This window comes from Pelophylax lessonae (genome assembly GCF_965119305.1).
Source record: "Pelophylax lessonae genome assembly, chromosome: 1".
NCBI classification, from domain to species: domain Eukaryota; kingdom Metazoa; phylum Chordata; class Amphibia; order Anura; family Ranidae; genus Pelophylax; species Pelophylax lessonae.
The window spans coordinates 282,704,443-282,723,951 of NC_138768.1; the positions used below are offsets into that span (position 1 = coordinate 282,704,443).

Genomic DNA, 19,509 nt, shown 5'->3' on the forward strand with positions numbered 1-19,509 from the left:
GGGCACTCAATTCTTTTGTCTACATAAGAAGATTCAGAATGGAGTCCATTCGCACAGTAGCAGCCTTTCTGCATCCAGGGGATGTCCTAGCGTCCATAGACATCTAGGACGCATATCTTCACATTCCCATTTTCGCAGGACATCAGCGGTTTCTACGTTTTTCCGTAGAAAAGAACCACTATCAGTTTGTGGCGTTACCTTTCGGTCTCGCCACGGCTCCGCGGGTCTTCACGAAGGTGTTGGCCCCAATGTTGGCACTTCTGCGCCAAAGAGGCATATCGATTCTAGGTTACCTAGACGATCTTCTGCTTCATGCAGAGTCTCCTCAGACCTTGCTACAAAACATAGAAATTACTATGATTTCTTTACAGGAATTCGGGTGGCTGGTGAACCAGCAAAAGTCATTTCTGGTTCCCACCCAGAGGCTCGAATATCTGGGTCTAATTCTAGACACAGTCAGGACAAGAGTTTTTCTTCCGGTAGGGAAACTCCGAAAGATTCAATCAGCAGTCCACCAACAGCTGGTCTTCCCTTCGGACTTGCATGAGGGGTCTGGGGTTGATGGTGGCTTCCTTCGAAGCAGTCCCATTTGCCCAGTCCCATACCCGAATTCTTCAGCAAGAGATTCCTCTCAGATGGAATCGGAATCCGGAATCCCTGGACAATCAGATCCGATTGAGCAAACAGACCAGAGAGTCTCTGGTCTGGTGGCTTCGGTCTCTGATGCTCAGCCAGGGAAAGTCATTTCTGCCAATATATTGGACGACAGTGACCACGGATGCCAGTCTATCCGGATGGGGAGGAATTCTCGGTCAGTTATCTGTCCAGGGACTTTGGTCCCCGGAAGAATCCAGGTTACCGATAAATGTATTGGAACTGAGAGCGATCAGACTTTGTCTGATTCACTGGACCGAGCAGCTCCAGGGCAGCCCGGTTCGGATCCAGTCGGACAACGCCACGGCCGTGGCTTATGTCAATCACCAGGGGGGCACCAAGAGTGTCCGAGCGGCCAAAGAAGTGGCTTGCATTCTTCGCTGGGCGGAACGATTTGTTCCAGCAATCTCTGCGGTATTCATTCCGGGGGTGGAGAATTGGCAGGCAGATTATCTCAGCCGTCAGACTCTGGATCAGGGGGAATGGTCCCTCCATCCAGACGTTTTCCACCAGTTGTGCCTACGATGGGGCACCCCGGATATGGATCTGTTGGCATCTCGATTCAACAGGAAAGTTCAGAGATTCGTGGCTCGCTCCCGCGATCCTCTAGCAGAAACCGCAGACGCACTGATCGCCCCGTGGGGGCAATACCAGCTAATGTATGCCTTCCCTCCTCTTGGGTTACTGCCAAGACTTCTTCGCAAGATAGAGGAGGAAGGAATTCCAGTAATCCTGGCAGCTCCGGACTGGCCTTGTCGAGCTTGTTACGCCGACTTGGTCAGACTGATGGCGGACGTCCCGTGGAGACTTCCTCTCAGGGAGGATCTACTGTCTCAGGGACCGATCTTCCATCCTGCTTTACGATCGCTGGTTTTAAACGGCCTGGTTATTGAGACCCAGGTGCTGAAGGACAAGGGATTGTCAGCTTCAGTTATTCCTACTCTAGTTAAAACAAGGAAAGCGACTTCCAGAAAGATTATCATCGTACATGGAAGTCTTATATTGTGTGATGTGAATCCCTTGGGTTCCATCTACATCTTTATTCGGTAGTCCGAATATTGGCTTTCTGCAACAGGGAGTTGAGCAGAAGCTGGCCTTGAGTGTTATCAAGGGTCTGGTTTCAGCATTTGCTATCTTCTTTCAGAAGCTTTTGTCTACTCATTCCTTGGTGCGGAATTTCATCCAGGGGGTGCGACACCTGGCTCTGCCAGTGCACGCGCCGTTACCATCCTGGGATCTTAATTTGGTGCTGTCGGTTCTTCAGACACCTCCCTTTGAAAATATCAGGGAGATTCCCTTGCTTACTTTATCCCAGAAGGTGGTCTTTTTGGTGGCTATCACTTCTGCACGCAGGGTGTCAGAACTGGCTGCATTATCCTGTTGTTCCCCAGATCTGGTGGTTCATAGGGATAAGGTTGTTCTTCATCCGAATCCATCCTTCCTTCTAAGGTGGTTTCAAAGTTTCATTGAATAAGGACAGTGTATTGTCCTTCCTATGTCCTTAGCCCAATCATCCTCGAGAATTTGCATGGCATTCCTTGGATGTAGTTCGGGCAATCAGGATATACTTGAATACTACGGATTCAATTTGTAAGACGGATTCACTGTTTGTGATCACGAATGGCCCTAAGAAGGGGTTGCCTGTTCTGCTGCGACCATCTTTAGATGGATCAGACAGACGGTGGTATAGGTTTATTTTATCTAAGGGTCGGGATCCCCCGTTCCCTGTTAAGGCGCATTCTACTCGGGCGCTTAGAGTTTCCTGGACCTTCCGCCATCAGGCGTCTGTGGTTCAGGTTTTCAAGGCGACTGTTTAGTAGTCGGTTCATACCTTTACAATATTGTATAAGGTTTATGTGATGGCATCGTCGGATGCCTCTTCTGGCCGCAAGGTTCCTGCAGGCCACTGTTTGAGGAGACTGTTGGTCTACCTCGAGGATTTGTGGGGTAGGTCTCATCTGTTTTCTCGATGAGTCCTTTGATACTTCTGGTTGGCTCCGGTTGGGCCTTCTAGATTGGATTTTGATTCTGTCAATCCCACCCCTCATTTTGTGGCACTGCTTCTGGATGTCCCAGCTCTTGAGAATCAAGAAGACTACGTCTGTCAATGAGCGATAGAGAAAAATGGATTTTTGTAAGATCTTACCGTAAAATCCTTTTCTCTTAAGCTCATTGACAGACGTAGTACCCGCCCCTCTATCATTAAGTTGGGTTGGGTTAAATTCTCTGTACTGCTTTAAAACAGAACTGATTCCCTGTAGCAGAGAGAGGGAGGATATACCCTCAGGGACTGCCCCTAAGGTGGAGCCAGAACGTTTTGTCTTTCTGCCTAGTCCTACTCCTGCGGAGACAACATAACCCAGCTCTTGAGAATCAAGAAGACTACGTCTGTCAATGAGCTTAAGAGAAAAGGATTTTACGGTAAGATCTTACAAAAATCCATTTATTTGGACTCCTTCATTCAGGACTGCACGATCAGCCTACTTTCCTGATACAGCTGATTGTATGCCGAGTGATACCTCTGACACTAAACTTATTGAAGATTTATGTATACTGTTGCCTCAATGTGAAGCCTATAGCCTCCTCTACACCCATAACCGCACATGAACCATGCATTCCTTATGACATTCTCATACGGTTTGAAGATGAATTAATGGACTTCTACTCAGTACTAAATTCCATTATTTGGTACTATTACCTATCCTTTCCAAATGAATGTTGCCTGCATGGTTTTGGGTAATGCATGAGCAGCTGCTGATCATCTCTCCCCTTATTAGACAGTGTTGTCTGGTTTTAATTGTCTGGGCTGCAATTACAGCTCTTGGTGGTCAGTTTGCTGTTTTTTTATTATTGATTTACAAAAGCTACGTTTCATATTCTCCGTATGTTCATTCAACCTTCTTATTGGTGACTTTGCATCTTGCAGATTTCACCCCCCCCCCTTTTTTTTTGTTCATATTAATTTCTTGCTTGGTGACTGCTCAGCTTTTTGCTGAGATAGGAGAGACTGTAGCGCAGGTCATTTGACCATCCCTGTTATATCAGGGTGTTACATTAGTGGTGTTCCGGGGTATTCCCTCTCTTTCTTTTGCCTAGCTTGTGCAAAAACATTGTGATCTTGTGCTTCAGTCTAATCTCTATAAATATTTACTTTGAGCTTTTTAGCTATTGGAATTTTCCCTTTAAATTTAGTGTATTTTCAATGCAGGATTATTATTTGATGTTGCAATGTTAAATTTTTCTCAGGATGACGACATGAAAAGGACTGCTGAGAGGTTAATGTATGATGATGCTCACCCGATGCCTCCTCCCTCACAGGTACATTTTTACTTGCCTGTTAGACTACATGGTGATAGCCATGTGAGATAATTCTTGATGGTTATTTCTGCTTAAGGGGAAACTTGTCTTTGTGTATAGGTACTGTAGGTGAATGCAATCCTTTTAATGTAATTTTGTTAACCACTTCCTGTCGACCTGGCGTATGTTAGCAGACGCTCGGCCGGTGGGCTTGAACGCCGATCGTCTGCATATGCGGCCCTAGGTAAACACTTTACTGTGCTGAGAGCACACTCCCAGCACAGTAACGAACAGGTATCAGAAGCCTCCCGTCGCATACTTGCCAATCACCGCGGTCACATGATCGGATTACCCGCCTCTGCCTCTTGGCATTTAGATCCACTTAAAGGGCTAGGAGGAGGTGGTGACCAAAATGGGTTAATACATATTAAAATGACCCTGTCAGGACCACTTGTATAAAACACTAAACCTATAAAACAAGAGGCAAAAAGCCTTTTATGATGGGTGCCAGCTCCCACTTCCTTAATTCTCACATAGGCAAGAATGATGTGCACTTAGGCTTGCCTTCACCACCACCTCCCGGTATACGTTACACATACCAGGTCCCAGGAGACTGCAGGACCAAGCCCATATCTAGAATGGTGGTGCGAGGGACCCGCAGCAGTAAAGAGAACTAACTGTAGGAAGACAGCACTGGTAAGTACTTTATTTTTTAAAAGTCAGCAGTTACAGTATTTGTAGCTGCTTACTTTTAATTTAAACAAAAAACATTTTGCTTGTTTAACCACTTAAGCCCCGGAGGATTTGGCTGCTAAACGACCAGGGGGTATTTTGCGATTCGGCACTGCGTGACTTTAACGGACAATTGCGCGGTCGTGCGACGCTGTACCTAAACGAATTTGACGTCCTTTTTTTCCCACAAACGGAGCTTTCTTTTGGTGGTATTTGATCACCTGTGCGCTTTTTACTTTTTGCGCTATAAACAAAAAAAGAGCGTAAATTTTGCAAAAATAACAATATTTTTCACATTTTTTTATATGAAATTCCCCCCAAAAAAATGTAAAAATCAAAATTTTTTAACATTTTCGGCCAATTTGTTTTATCCTACCTATGTTTGGTAAAAAAAAATCGCAAAAAGCGTATTTTTATTGGTTTGCGCAAAAGTTATTGCGTTTACTAACAAAGGGAAAGATTTTTGTCATTTTTGTTGTTTTTTTTTTTAACGCATAATGGCTGCGATCTGCGATTTTTTTTTTTTGCGGTACTGCGACATTGCGGCGGACAGATCGGACCCTTGACTGACATTTTTGACACTTTTGGGGTTACCAGTGACATTTCTACAGTAATCAGTGCTATACATATGCACTGTTACTGTAAAAATACTGGTAGTGAAGGGGTTAACTTTATTTGGGAGGGAGGGGCTGTGTGTGTCCCTAGGGGCGTGCTTTCTACTGTGATTGGCTGTGGCTTGAGGTGTAAGGACACTGATCAATGGTTCTACATAGTAGATCCGTCTGATCAGTGTTTTTACACCGAGAAGAATGACAGGTGGCTTGTTTACACAAGCCGCCTGACTTTCTCCCTCTCCCCCGACGATCGCCGAGTGACCGGCGGACATCGGGTCCGCCAGTCACACGCGGGGGGGGTCCCTGACCGCGCGGGAGCGGGAGCGTGCCTCCGCGGGCGCGCGCTCGCTCCCCAGACCCTCCCAGGCTATTGACGTTAATTAACGTCACTCTGCCTGGCCGGGGCTGACCGCCGCAGTAAATCTACTTGCGGCGGTCGGCAAGCGGTTAAAAAAAAAAAATACACGTTCTTCTTTAGGCTGGCTATGCACTATGTACATTTCGGTCAGTTCCTGGTGAACTGGACAAAATTCACTTAGTGGGTGGCCCATTCTTGTCTGACAGTCTTTGATTGGAAAATTGATGGCTGAACAGAGCTTGCATCCAAAAGCCTAGCAGGGGGATTCGTTCATCTGCACTGTATACCGTGGATGAGAGGAATCTTAGATTTTTTATTTCTTCAACCTATAGGCTGAAGGACAAAAATCTATCAGCGATTGGCCAACCTAAAGTCTGGTATATACAGGCCGAACATCGGCTGGTTCAAGTAGGAACCGGCTGACTGTAGGTCTGTGTGTACAGCTGTCTCTTCAACCGAAGCAAAGCCAACGACTGGCTTCAGTCGAACGATCCTGTTCGAAAGCCAGCATTCGATCAGCGCTGATCAGTGAGTGTATTCTGGCGAGGGGGGGTTGTCCCCCCTGTCACAATACAATATGTCAGCATGAGAGATCCCTGCTTCAGCATCATTTGTGTTGATGCAAGGATCTGTCTTTTTTGTAGCACTGCCTGGTGACTGCTCATGTCTTGTTGCAAGTCTGATTTAACTGAAGACAATAGAATGTTTCTATAAGACTAACTGAGCTAATCCAAACAGAGTCCCTATTCTTGATCTAAACAGAGTCACCAAAATATATATTCTTTAACAGTTGTTTTCAGGCATTCTAAATTTTAAATTCTTTATTAACCACGTGTAAGCACGATCACCCCCTTCTTGACCACAATTTTCAGCTTTCAGTGCTATCACACTTTGACAATTGTGCAGTCATGCAACACCGTACCCAGTATTTTTTAGACAGATGGAGCTTACTTTTTGTTGTATTATCACCATAATGTTTTGCTAAACAAATGAAAAAAGATTGAAAATGTTAAAAAAAATAATTACATTTTATCTGATTCTGTTATAACATTTTGCAAATAAGTAGTTTTTCTTCTTCACTGATGTGTGCTGATGAGGTGGCACTGATGGGCACTGGTGAGGAGGCCCTGATAGGCACTGATATGTTGCACTGATAATCAGGACACTTATGATCAGTGCCTTATTATCAGTGTAAATGTCCCGTCACAGGATAGCTGGTTGCCGGCTTTACTTTCCTCACACAGTGACAGCACTGAGTAAAGGAAATGGTGATAATCAACATTTGTTTACATGTGATGAGTTGTGATTGGACACAGTTGATCACATTGGAATCGGCCAATGTGATTGACCCTTTACCTCAATCTGTGATCAGCTGTGTCTGAAGGACACAGCGATCACAGAACGTGCCTGATGTGCGCCCCAAGGGGTCACAGGGGAGCATGGTTCTGAGAAGGCCTCAGTGGACGCCCTCTTAGAACTGGACGACATCGCTGTAGCCATCTTTCAGCTATAGCACGGTCGGCAAGTGGTTAAAGTAATACCTGTTGATCTTTCCATGAAGTTCATTGTTTGGGAACTTCCTGTTATGGGGTAACCATGTACTGCATTTCTGTGTTATCACCTTGTAACATGCAGCATAGATACATCTAGATATCTATGCTGACACAAATTGTACAGGCTTAATTAACTCTTGTTAATCAGGAAGACAGTACTGATGAATGGTGTTTGGCCAATTTTGAAGCAAACGCATGTAGGCTGAAAGTGGCTAGAGGAGATCAGCCTTGCTCATATGGAAAAATGGTGAAAATAGCATTTTAGAGAAGCCTAACACAGTGATTTTTTTGATGCTTTAGCAAACAAGATGTCATCCATTTAGGATTTAAATCTACTTTAATCCTTTTATTGCCAATGACATGTACCACACGCTGTTCCCTGGTTCTCTGTCATTCTCAAAGCCCAGGACAAGAAAATAATTCTTCAGGATAAAAAAACAAAATATTACCATTTAATGAAATAAAAGTCCTTTCCCCCTGCATACGTACTGCATAAAAATTGTATGAGCACCAAGGATGAATGTACATACATTAATGCAGATTGCACAATACATGTTTGGTATGAGCACACATGCCAGGAGGTTTAAGTATCACTGATAAAAACATTTTAAGTGTGGTAGTTTGTCACAATTTTGCGAGCTCATACATTTATAACTTCTCACATATTTAGAATCGATTTATATTTTTGGCATCTTTTATATTTTACCGAAAAATTGGGGATGGTATTGTGTTTGCATATTGGGTGATGTCATTTTCAACCCTCATGTTTTTATTATACGAGTTCCTCTTTAGAAAATATAAAGTTTTGGGGGTTATAGGTAATCTTTAGCATGTGTGGGGGAGAAAAAAATCTGTCCAACAGTGAAGGGTTAAACAAAGCCTGATCACAACATAACCTGATATACAGTAAACCCCCCTCCATCGCGGGGGTTACGTTGCAGGCACACCCGCAATAAGTAAAAATCGGCAAAATAGAAATACCCTATTTAAATACACCCTATGCATGTTCTTAACTTTCACTGTACTTTTAAAAGCATTTTAAGGTCTTTAAACACACTTTTAAAACAATAGAAACACATTTAAACACATAAGATACTGAGAGACCGAGCAAGAGCAATGGAAAACACCAAAATATTTAATTAACAATGATTTAATCAATAAAATAATAATGGATCTTACAGAATAAAACGCGAAATCCCGGGACCGCGAAAACTGAACCGTGATATAACGGGGGTTTACTGTATTCTGATATAATCTTTCTAACCAATGATACAACAAAGCTCCTAGTTCACTCCCTGGTCTTCTCGCGCCTCGACTACTGCAATTCTCTTCTCATTGGCTTACCTCTACATAGGCTATCCCCCCTTCAATTCATCATGAATGCTGCTGCCAGACTTATCCACCTTAGCAATCGCTCAGTGTCCGCTACTCCTCTGTCAGTCCCTCCACTGGCTTCCGCTCACCCAACTAATTAAATTTAAAATACTAACAGCATGTTAATAAGCCATCCACACTTTAGCCCCCAGCTACATCACTAGCTTAGTCCCAAAATACCAACCTAATTGCTCTCTTCGTTCCTCTCAAAACCTCCTGCTCTCTAGCTCCCTCATCACCTCCTCCCATGCTCGCCTCCAGGACTTTTCCAGAGTCTCTCCAATCCTATGAAACTCCCTACCCCAATCTTTTTTTATTTGTGATTATCTCCTACTCTATTAGCTTTTAGACAATCCCTGAAAACCCTCCTCTTCAGCGAAGCCTATCCTACCCACACCTAACAACCGTACTTCCATTTTCTCAATCAGCTCATCCCCCACATTATTGCCTTTTGTTTCACTTGGCCCTCCCTTCTAGAATGTAAGCTCTAATGAGCAGGGCCCTCTAATTCCTCCTGTATTGAATTGTATTGTAACTGTGTTGTCTTCCCTCATATTGTAAAGCGCTGCTCAAACTGTTGGCGCTATATAAATCCTGTATAATATTAATATCCTTCACCACAGAGGTATTATTTTCAATAGAATAGAACTTGGTTTAAAACAGAAGATATCTCCCTGGACCCACTGGCTTCCTTCTCGTTTTGGACTGCTCATTTGCTCTATGATTTGTATAAGATTCTGAAGGACATCAATCTAGTAGACTGAAAAACAATTGTTTCATATGCTTGCTCATTTCTTGTAAATGTTTACGCATTTTCTCAGAAGTTTTGGCTGCTGCATGGGCATACTTGTTATTTCTTCTTAAAATAATAAAAAAGAATTGAACAAGAAAACCGAAGATATCTAAATGTCTCACATCCTATGAAAAAATACGAAAATACATTTTTCTCTTTCGTTCAGCGATGGACACAGCGCTCCATAAATCATAACTGCTGGGTTATATTGCCTCCTCCAGGAGTAGGACTAGGCAGAACAAAAAACACCTGGCTACGCCCATGGGCCATCCTCCGCTTGGTATATAACCCACCCTCTCTGCTCTAGGTAATGAGTTTTAATCTGTCTAGTCAGGAGTAAGGACTTAGGCTCCCGGCTGGGATCTGTGGTCCTAGTAATTTTTTTCTCATTTCTTTTTTGTTTTTTCTCTCGGGAGATCTACATTTACCTGCCTGGGTGGCGACGGGCTGGATAATCTAGATCCAGTGGTCCCCCCAGCCTAGCCAGCAAACGCATGCAGAACGCAGCTATGCGCTAGGTCGGCCGCGACATAGCCTCACGGACAGAGGCTGGCCCGCGAGTTAAACGTCTCGCAAGATCACATACGACCGGGCTTGGGTCGCAGCTGTCCCTTGGCCACAGCTCCCCTACTTCGGTGGCAAGGATTCTGTCTGAAGCGTTACCCACACCATGGAAGGGTAAGTACAGTCCCCCCTCTCCCCTTTTGGTGTTTTTTTTGGGGTGGACGTGGGTAACCTCCAGGAACGGTCGGACCCTGCCTGCAGGTTCCCTCCTCCCATCCTTAAAAACCCTCAGTGAGCTGGGCTTCCACTACTCCCTTTTCCTCCTGTTTGGACCTGGAGTCTGGTGGGGGTCCCAGGGCAGAGGATGCAGCGGAGACCCCTGGGGTCTCCCCCACTATCCACACTCTGTAAGGGTCCTGGGATAGTGTGTCCTGCCCTGGTAATCTTGAGGGGTCCCAGTGCAGGAGACTCCTAGGTGCATGCCCCACTGTTTGCAGTGTGGGTATAGTCCCAGTGCAGAGTGCACAGCAGAGTCTCCCCTAATGTGTGTCCTACCTTCAGAAGGGGTCCCCTTGCAGAGGGTGCAGCGTTGCAGAGGGCACAGGGAAGATCCTGGCAGCATGCTGTAGCTGTTGGCAGCCATAACATGCTTTCAAGGGGCCATTTTCCCTTAGTCTGGCTGGTTTCCGGTTGGCGACCATGTTTGTGTAGTCCAATGTCACGGGGGGCCATTTTCCCTTAGTCTGGCTGGTCTCCAGCTGGCAGCCATTTTACCTTAGTCCAGGAGACGCTGGAGACGACTGAACCCTCATGGGGATGCCAAAGCTCCCCCTCTTCCTCAGTTTCTTCTTCCTGTGCCCAGGACATATGAACAAGGATGGCGTCCATGGTGATTGTGGGTTTGAATTCTCTGTGCTCCTCTGATCGGTAGGGTGAGTCCTTGGGGGGTCCCTGTTATATCTCCCTCTGCTGATAGGTACCCTGAGCCTTGGGGGGATCTTTTAGTGGTGCTAAAAAATCGTTTTTTTACTGCAAGGTCTTCCTTTCCTTGTGGAGCCTCGGAGTCACATCTTCCCCACTGACCCCCTCATGGAGGTGACAGGTCCCTCGGAACCCCAGCTTCCCATGATTGCATTGACGGTGGTCCTGCAGTCCTTGGTGTCCCGGGTGAAAGTGGCGTGTGGGCAAAGGCCCAGGTGGAATCTTCCCCACCTTTCCCTGCTTAATCTGTCTCATCTGATTCTGAGCCTGATGCCGCCACGAACGCGGCCTGTCCAGGGGGGCTTTATATCACACCCCCAAATCCGTCCGATAGTGAGGATGATTTCTCCATGGTCGCAGCAGCGAATGAGAAAAGCGCGTGTAGACACACTTATTTCTGCAGTGCGTGAGACTTTAAAAATGGAGGATGTCGCTATGTCGTCTGGTACGCATAAGTTACCTCACACTCCAAAGGTGTTTTTCCTATGTGCCTTATTTTGACAGATTTTCCTGTAAGGAATGGGAATAACCAAAATTACCCTTTGTGGTCCCCAAACCTTTTGCTGTACATTACCTATTTGAGGAGTCACTTTTAAAAATGTGGACTAGTCCACCAGTGGTGGACCCTCCTGTTTCCAGGTTGAAAAAGCTACCATGATCCCAGTAGAGGAATCCCCGTCCTTATGTGGATTTAGCGGACCAGTTGGTCCATGGTCTGGAGTTTATTTGTGATGCAGCTTTGTATACAGCTCCTGTGCTGTCCAAACTTTCTGTTTCACTGGTGGTGATTAGGCACTCGCTGTGGCTTAAGAACTGGTCTGCAGACCAAGCTTCTAAGAAAGCTCTCATTGATCTGCCTTTTCAAGGCGATCGCCTGTTTGGGGCTACCCTGGATGACATCATTAAGGATTTCACGGAGGGGAAGAGTACCCTCCTGCCATTGTTTAGGAAAGGGAAGGAGCCTCGCCGCAGACAAGGCCCTCCTTCTCAGCCCTTAGAAAATAATTTTTTTGCTTCTGAGACGGAGAATAAGGGAAATAGATCTTTCAAACATTCTCCGGGAGGTTCCAAGCATCCTTGGTCTGGTAAGCCTAAGTCCAGGTTCTACGGACTTGCAGACAAGATCCCTTCAGCATGAAAATCTGCCCTCACCCATTATCGGGGTGGGGGGACATCTTTGCTGGTTTCCGGCCTCGTGTACCTCCTTCATGAGCGTCAAGGGGATCCACAAAATTATTCTTTTGATGGATACCCAGAAAGGGGAACAAAGCTTGTCCTTTTTCAGGTTTTTTAGGTCCTAAGTCGTCTTGTGCAGATTTAATTCCTGCAAAGGTTCAGGTGATGTCCGAACTATTGAACGTCCCCCCCTATCCCTGTCCAGGGAATTGATTTACCTAGGTCTAATTCTAATTCTGACCAGGGTGGTCCTTCCTCTGGACAAACTTCAGGAACCACATGCTGTGATTCAGCGGTTGCTGTCACACAGATAGTTCTCTCCCCCATTTTGCATACAGGTTCTGAGTCTGGTGGTATCCACCTTCAAGACAGTTTGTATAGTCCTACATGCAGCTCCTTTAGCAGGTTCGGCCCCACAGGAGGATACTGAGGTTCGTAGGGAGATCAGGGGTTCCTCTGGGAGATGCCGCAGGCGTCCAAGGCCACAGGAAGGCCAGTATCATCCTCTACTCAGGCGGCTTCCGCAATTCCTGCAAGGAATGGAGGGTGAGGATCTTCCAATCAGTCTGGTGGCCATAAATGTCCATTGGGGGCTTCCTCTCAGAGAAGACCAATTGTCTCAAGGGCTGATGTACCATCCTGCTTTACAGTCGTTTTCTATTGAACCGACTGATGCTGCCTGCCATTTGCCTGTGTGTACTAGGCTTTACTTGCAAGGTTGCCTTTCTTTTTGCCATTACTTTAGTAAAATGAGCCACTGAGTTGGCAGCCTTAACTGATAAAGAACCCTTTCTTTTGTTACACAAGGATAAGGTTGTTTCGAGGCTCAAGGCCTTATAGTATTTTCCGTTCACCTTACCAAGACATTGTTTTGCCATCCCTCTGTCCTGCTCATAAACATCCGAAGGAGGTTTCTTTACATAGTCTGGATGTGGTATGCACTGTTGGAGTTTATTCTTCCTCTACTGCTCCCTTTCAACAGTCTGATTCTTTGTTTGTCATTCCTGAAGGTCCCCATAGAGGACAACTACAAGTTCCACTATAACCAGATGGATTTGACACCTGAAGGGCAATGTTTCACCTTTCCCTGTCAAAGTACAATTCACCAGATCATTTAGTACTCTGGTATTTTCAGCGTCATTCATCTGTTTTACCAGGGGAATGTTCTGGCCTCAGCTTACTCAGGCTTTAGTCGTGAGGTTATATACAAGGCTCTGTAGGATCTATTTGGCCAACTCTGTTAAACTGTTGGTTATTGTGGGCTTGTAAGCATTTTGGTGCTGTCGCCCAACTCTCAATTGGACTGCTTTTGGACATCCCAATGTACCAAAATATCTCATCCTGTGGCTCTTAATGTAAGGCTTTTTTTACTTACTCTAAAATGCTTTTCTTGGATTATATTAATGGTCATGGGTCCCTCCCCCCCAGTTATGACCCACTACTGCTTGCTGCAAAACTGAGGCAGGCTGAATAGAAGGGGTTACACTGAGCTGTCCTTGGTGTCCAATCTGATGCAGGAAGCAGCATAACCCAATGTACCTGAATACTTTATCCTTTGTTCTATAATGTATTACAAGGGAAGGATTTCCTGGTATGTCAAAAATCCTATTTGTCTGCCTTTGTTCTAAGGTGGACAGTAGAAATATTAAAAAGCATGTAAGGTTTCCCCTTCTACAAATAACTACTCATCCATAGTAAATTTCAAAATCTTGTTTAACCAAATGTTCAGCTTGAGAACCTGCCTTTTCCATGGATCCATAGACTACACAAAAGCAGCTGTACATTGCATAAGATATTGCATGGGATTCAATTATTTTCATGGTGAGTTTCTGCCTGTGACTGCTGGTTTTTACTAGTTTGAATATATGCTAGAGGTTAATACAGCTTACCTTTTCCACCATTGATATAATATTGACAAGTAAACATTTTCTTGAAGTCTAATATTAACTCTTTACATTGTGTTTATTCTATAGAGTCTTATTAGTCGTAAACGTGTACATGAAGCAGACTCGGAAGCCAGTACTTCATCATTCTCAGAGACCACAACCCAGCATGAAAAGAGGGCAAAACAATAAGACTTTTTTTTCGTTGTACACTGTGACTTGTGTTTTTTTTTTTTTTCATATATATGTATGTATATAGCAGTCAAGCTCTGATTTTTATGCATTACTTCTTGGCGCAGCTCTGTAATTTTCTAGCTGTTACTATAGCTACATACAATATTTTCTGATAAAAAGGAATATGCATTTTTTAGAACTGGGCATGTGTTGTGTAATACTTGGGAAATACTGTAGTCTTGTAAAATGGAAAACCCAAGTATGATTGTGTAAAAATGCTGCTTAGATGTTGTGAACATTCAGGTAGCTTAGTGGCACATACTGTAGTTCACTGTACGAGCCAGGAGCATAAACATGTTTTTCTTGTAAATTTACATCTCAGTTAACTACAAGACAACATCCACCTCAAAATCATGTCATTTGAACAAGAATAAAATTGTAAATCAGGGCTGAGGAAAAAAACATTGTAAATAATATTCATTACCATTATTATTTCAATGTTCTTTAAAGTTCAGTACACCCAAAATAAGTTGGTTTTTGGTAGATGCTGGAGATAAAACATGCCTAATTGTTTCTTAATGGCTGGTTTGACCCTTTTGTGTTTGTCACATGTATCAGCAGGCACAGATGAGAATCATTGGAGAGTATTTCTTGTGCAGCTGGGTCTACATTTCCTAATTGCCCATGAGCAACATTTTAACATTAGCCTTTAGATGCAGTAGATGCCTAAAAGGTCTCTGCCTGCTTGAGGAATCAAACTAGGTAATAAATACTATTATTTATAAGTATTTATTATTAATAGTGTGCCTTATGAAATCAAATTTCCTAGAAAAGTGGCGATATGCTTCAAAGTACAAGCATACGTTTAAAATAGTACAAAGTACAAGCATACGTCATAAAAAAAAAAAAACACTGACCTATATTCCTTGAACCTCCTAATCTAACCTGGAATCCCCTTCTTAGGCCTGAAATCATCTTTAGCATCAGCCGCATCTGTTTATTACCTCCTCCTAGACTTGAATTGGCCATGTCAAAACTAAGGATCCTACTGGTACAGACCTATACAAGTCTTTGGGTAGTTTTTCTGCAGTGTTTTCAGAGTGTTCAGTGATAAAGAGGATTAAGGGCTTAAGCATACAGTAGAGAAAGACCACTGATATCACAGAGAAAAAAGTAGGTGGGGGTTGTTTAGAAAAGGTTAGGTTAGGGCTAAAAAGTTATGGCTAGTGGACTTAGTGTAACTAAACTTTTCTATCCTTTACAGCCGAGGAAGCTGTTAGATTAGTTTCTGCTTAATCTGCAGTTGCCATGGCGCTTCAAATGTGATCAGTTTTTAAACCAGCAATTTGACAGTTTGGTTGAAAGCAGAGCATGCAGTGACAGTTATTAACAGCTTGCCTTGAATATAACTGTTTTAGTAAATGGTTAAATCAATGGGTTCCAATTTTTCCACATTTACAGTGATTGTAAACCCTTTAATTTTATTTTTTTTATGTATAACAAACATGTTATGCTTTTCTTAAAACCATTGCACATAGCAGCTCCGATCCTCCTCCTCCTTAGGTCCCACGTTCCTGTATCCTCCTCTCTGCCGAGTGCCCACCATCGCAAGCCGCTTGCTATGAATGCACTTGTGCGACATGCTCCCGAGCCCGCTATGGGTGGTCCATAGACACACGCCTTCGCTGTATCAAGATCGGGCTCAGGTAAGTATAAGGAGGAGGGGGGTGCTGCACTCAGATGGTTTTGAACCACTTCAAGTTGTATAACACAGGCTATAGGAAAACAGTAATTTAACATTCCATAGTATTAAAATATGTGTAAATTGATATTCCATCCAGAATTGGGACTGGTGGTTATTAATCTGTTCTGTATTCAACTTGACTATAAGCCATTTTATATCAATGCCCTCACTGTTGGAATAGATTATTTTTACTAGGCCAAATTAGTCTCTATCAAAATACAGCCACTACAGTTGCCTTATTGTTCTCATTCTACATGTTCTCTTTTACCAGAAATGTATTGTTAAACTTCAGCCATAAAAAATTTCAGCCTTTATGAATTAGAAAATGTAATTTTGTATAAATTTTTTATATAACCATTTTATAATGTTTTCAAGTATACCCTAACAAGGTGTAGAATGTGGCTCTAGGCATCCATTTTTTACAGACCACTGGGCATTATTCAGAGAAGCCAAGCAAAGTAGTACAATGTGCTGTAACTTAATGCCCTCAATCCGAAATCGTTCATTGATTTGACCATTTGAATCTAATTACTGTGGGCTACTACAGTTTGCACATAGCCTTTACTCTTTATTGCCTTCCTGAATAATAGTGTAAATAAGATATGTAAATTTAGTCTTTCACTGACTGCAAATAGTGAATGTTTTCAGAAAAAAGCTAGCCATACATGTAGCAGTTGGGACACCGGTTCTGACATGCACTCAGGAGCAGAAGGCCCAGTCTTTAAAACAAAAAAAAAAAAAGACACCATGCACACATATTGCCAGTCCTCCCTAATTAAGCCATTTGGCTCTAGTGTAAAACCTCCAGACTGTTCAGGAAATAAAAGAGCATGCTAACCTCCATACAGGCAATCATGTACAGGAACTCACATTATACACATGCATTGTGTCATACTTTGGTGTGTTGTGTGTTTCTGACCCTTTCTTTGTACACTACACTTGCATTCCCCAGAGATTGTTGTTCACAGTACATGTGACTTCAGCTACAGTAGATTGATAACGTCAGTGCTGTGTGCATGTATATATCCAGATTCGTTGTTCTGACCAGTTTGAAACTCTTACTACTTCTAGTGTGTAATAGTTATGCAATATCATTATGAGTTACCAGCAACTGGTAAAAATAAATAAATGCTTTTTGTTGTGTCCCACAATAAATGACCTTGGAGCCCTCTGGTGTATCACAAACAACATGCTCTCTAGTCACCAGAGCAAGTGAGTTTTCTCTGTCCAGTGACTACTTATTTGTCTGAACAGTAAGTTCAACAGCCAACAGATAAATATTAATCTTAAAGCCGAACTAAAGCCCAAGATACTTACCTTGGCTCCCAGTAGTCAAACACTGGTAAGGTCCCTCATTGACATCTCCTCTACATTTTTTTCAATGTCTCGGTGTTTAATCCTCTTTATTGATTGTCACGGATGATATAATTGCCTTGCACATGCAGGAAGGATCATCCTGGCACAGTGCCAGATTGTTTACTGAGCTTCACATGCACAGCTCAGTCTCCAATCTAAAGCTGGACATAGATGGATCGAATCTCAGCCAGGTTCAGCATGGACCAGCTGAGATTCGATCCATCTATGAGCAGGCTAATTGTACCTGAGTCAATTGATCGATTGATTTGGGTACAACCAGCATTTCGGATTTTTAGCATGCAATTATTGCCAGCAGCCAAGGCCTTTAGCAGTAACCACTTTTTCTCCCGGCAGGGATGGCTCCCTGCGGCCCCCTGCCAGGAGAACATCGTAGCTCCGCGGGAGGTGTTGCCCCATCAACACTGACTCTGTTGATTGGGAAATCGAGCAATCCATCCTTCCTGCAACTCATGCAGGAAACAAAATGGCATAATTTTGTTGCAGGAAACAAAATGGGCTAATCTATGGCCTGCTTAAGAGACTGCAAGTAGGCAGATTGCTTTGCTTTTTTGCAGAGGAGACATTGCAAGTCTCTTCTGCAATTAACAGCCTGCCTGCTCGCTATAAAAAAAAAAAAACTTTAATTCCTGCTTTAAAGATCACATGTTCCATATTGGTTTATGCAGCACTACAGCACCTTCCAGAAGAAAGGCAGACTTGCCTCCTAAATCGCTTTTCCCAGTCAGCCCATAAAAATACAGCTCCATAGAACAGCTGTCTTTTAAAAGGGAGTGGGGAGCATTAGGCTTAATCCTCTAAGCTTGAAAACAAGGAAAAGGCATTCTAATTTAGCCATGTGACTATAAATTTCAAAACTGCTTGTAGTCAGCTGAAAACCTTTTTGAAAATAAATAAGTTTCCTTATCCTAGTATGTTCGCTTTGTGAATTGAGCCTGAAGTGATATAACTGCTACCTTAGCACGGCAGTCATCACTTTAGCACTATAACCATGAATACAGATAACGAGTTCCTCTGGCTGCCCTGTAAAGTGGATCAGGTCATTTTCAACTTAAAGTATAACTAAAGGCAAAACAGTTTTTTTAATTTTGGATGGAGTGTACAGGGGTTAGAACACGTCCGTTTTTATTGCTGTCTGGGCCCCCCATTAAAGTAGTGGTAAACCACAGAAAAAGAAAAATAATAATTTGGCCTCAGGCGGTTTAAGTCATAATATGCTAGTATGCACCGCATACTAGCACATTATGACAGACTTACTGAAAATGAAGCCCTGTCACCGCTGTAGGTGCTTCCATCTTCACCCGGTCTTCCTTCCGGGTTCGCGGGCTTCGGCCATACAAGCATGGTCCATTCAGATCTCAATGTGCACGCACCGGTGAGGTAACCAGTCCCTTCTAAAGTAAATATCTCCTAAGTGGTGGGTATTTAGGAGATGTTTACTGTACCCTTTAGGTAAGCCTTATTATAGGCTTACCTATAGGTAGAAATTAACAAAGGGAGTTTACTTCTACTTTAAGGAGATTTACCCTCTCTATTTGTCCTATTTACCTTTATCATTGAAAGGGTTTCTTAAAATTTGAGAACCTTGGTTGGCGTCTGCATTCCCTACTCTCACTCCAACTAGTGTGGAACGTCTATGACTGATAACCCTGAGCCCCTCTTCACCTTGGCCCTACTTTTTCCCTTTTCTCTTGTTTCCCTTTTCTTTTATTCTCCTCTTTATGGTTTGATTTTGCTCCATTTCTTGTTTTTATATGGGGCTTTATCATATTGCACTGTTATCTGGAAACCTGCTCGTCCAGGTTTGCAACTGCCAGTTAGGTGAATCCTTCGTGGACCTCCTCATTCCTGTTAAGTTTGTTCACTGTTGTCCTTCTCTTGTTTTGCCACCATATAAGCCTTGTATTTACTTATGTTGTCAGTTTTAGCCCCTCTGTAGGCAGACCTGGTGCTTTTCTCGTTCTCCTTTTTAAATAAATAAAATATTATTGACTGAGAAAGTAAAAGAAAATTCCAAGTTTTGGGTTGTCCACGAAAAAGTAATACAGGGGGAATCTTCCAAAAGGGACACCCCAAAGGAATGCCCTTAATTTGCTGGGATTTCCTCTCGCTTCCTGTTTGGCTATGGGACAGAAAGTGAATGGAAATCTCTGCAATGGGACACAGATGGCGGAAAAAAAAACCTGAATGCTTATGACACTCCCTTGCTCTATCCAAACGGGAAAAAAAATGTTCTACTTCAAGCTGGCCATACACTATCTACTTTATATTTACCAAAATTATGTAATAGGAGGAAAA

At 43.4% G+C, this 19,509-nt stretch overlaps 1 protein-coding gene across 1 annotated transcript in view; it reads left to right on the forward strand.

The window, feature by feature from the left end:
- CHEK2 (checkpoint kinase 2) overlaps positions 1-14,547 on the forward strand; it is a 126,234-nt gene extending 111,687 nt beyond the window's left edge. The window contains exons 14-15 of the mRNA XM_082253275.1: positions 3,901-3,972; positions 14,010-14,547. Coding sequence (XP_082109401.1) covers positions 3,901-3,972; positions 14,010-14,111 — 174 coding nt within the window. The 3' untranslated portion in view covers positions 14,112-14,547. The remainder of the gene's footprint in view (positions 1-3,900; positions 3,973-14,009) is intronic.
- The last annotated feature ends 4,962 nt before the right edge of the window (positions 14,548-19,509 follow it).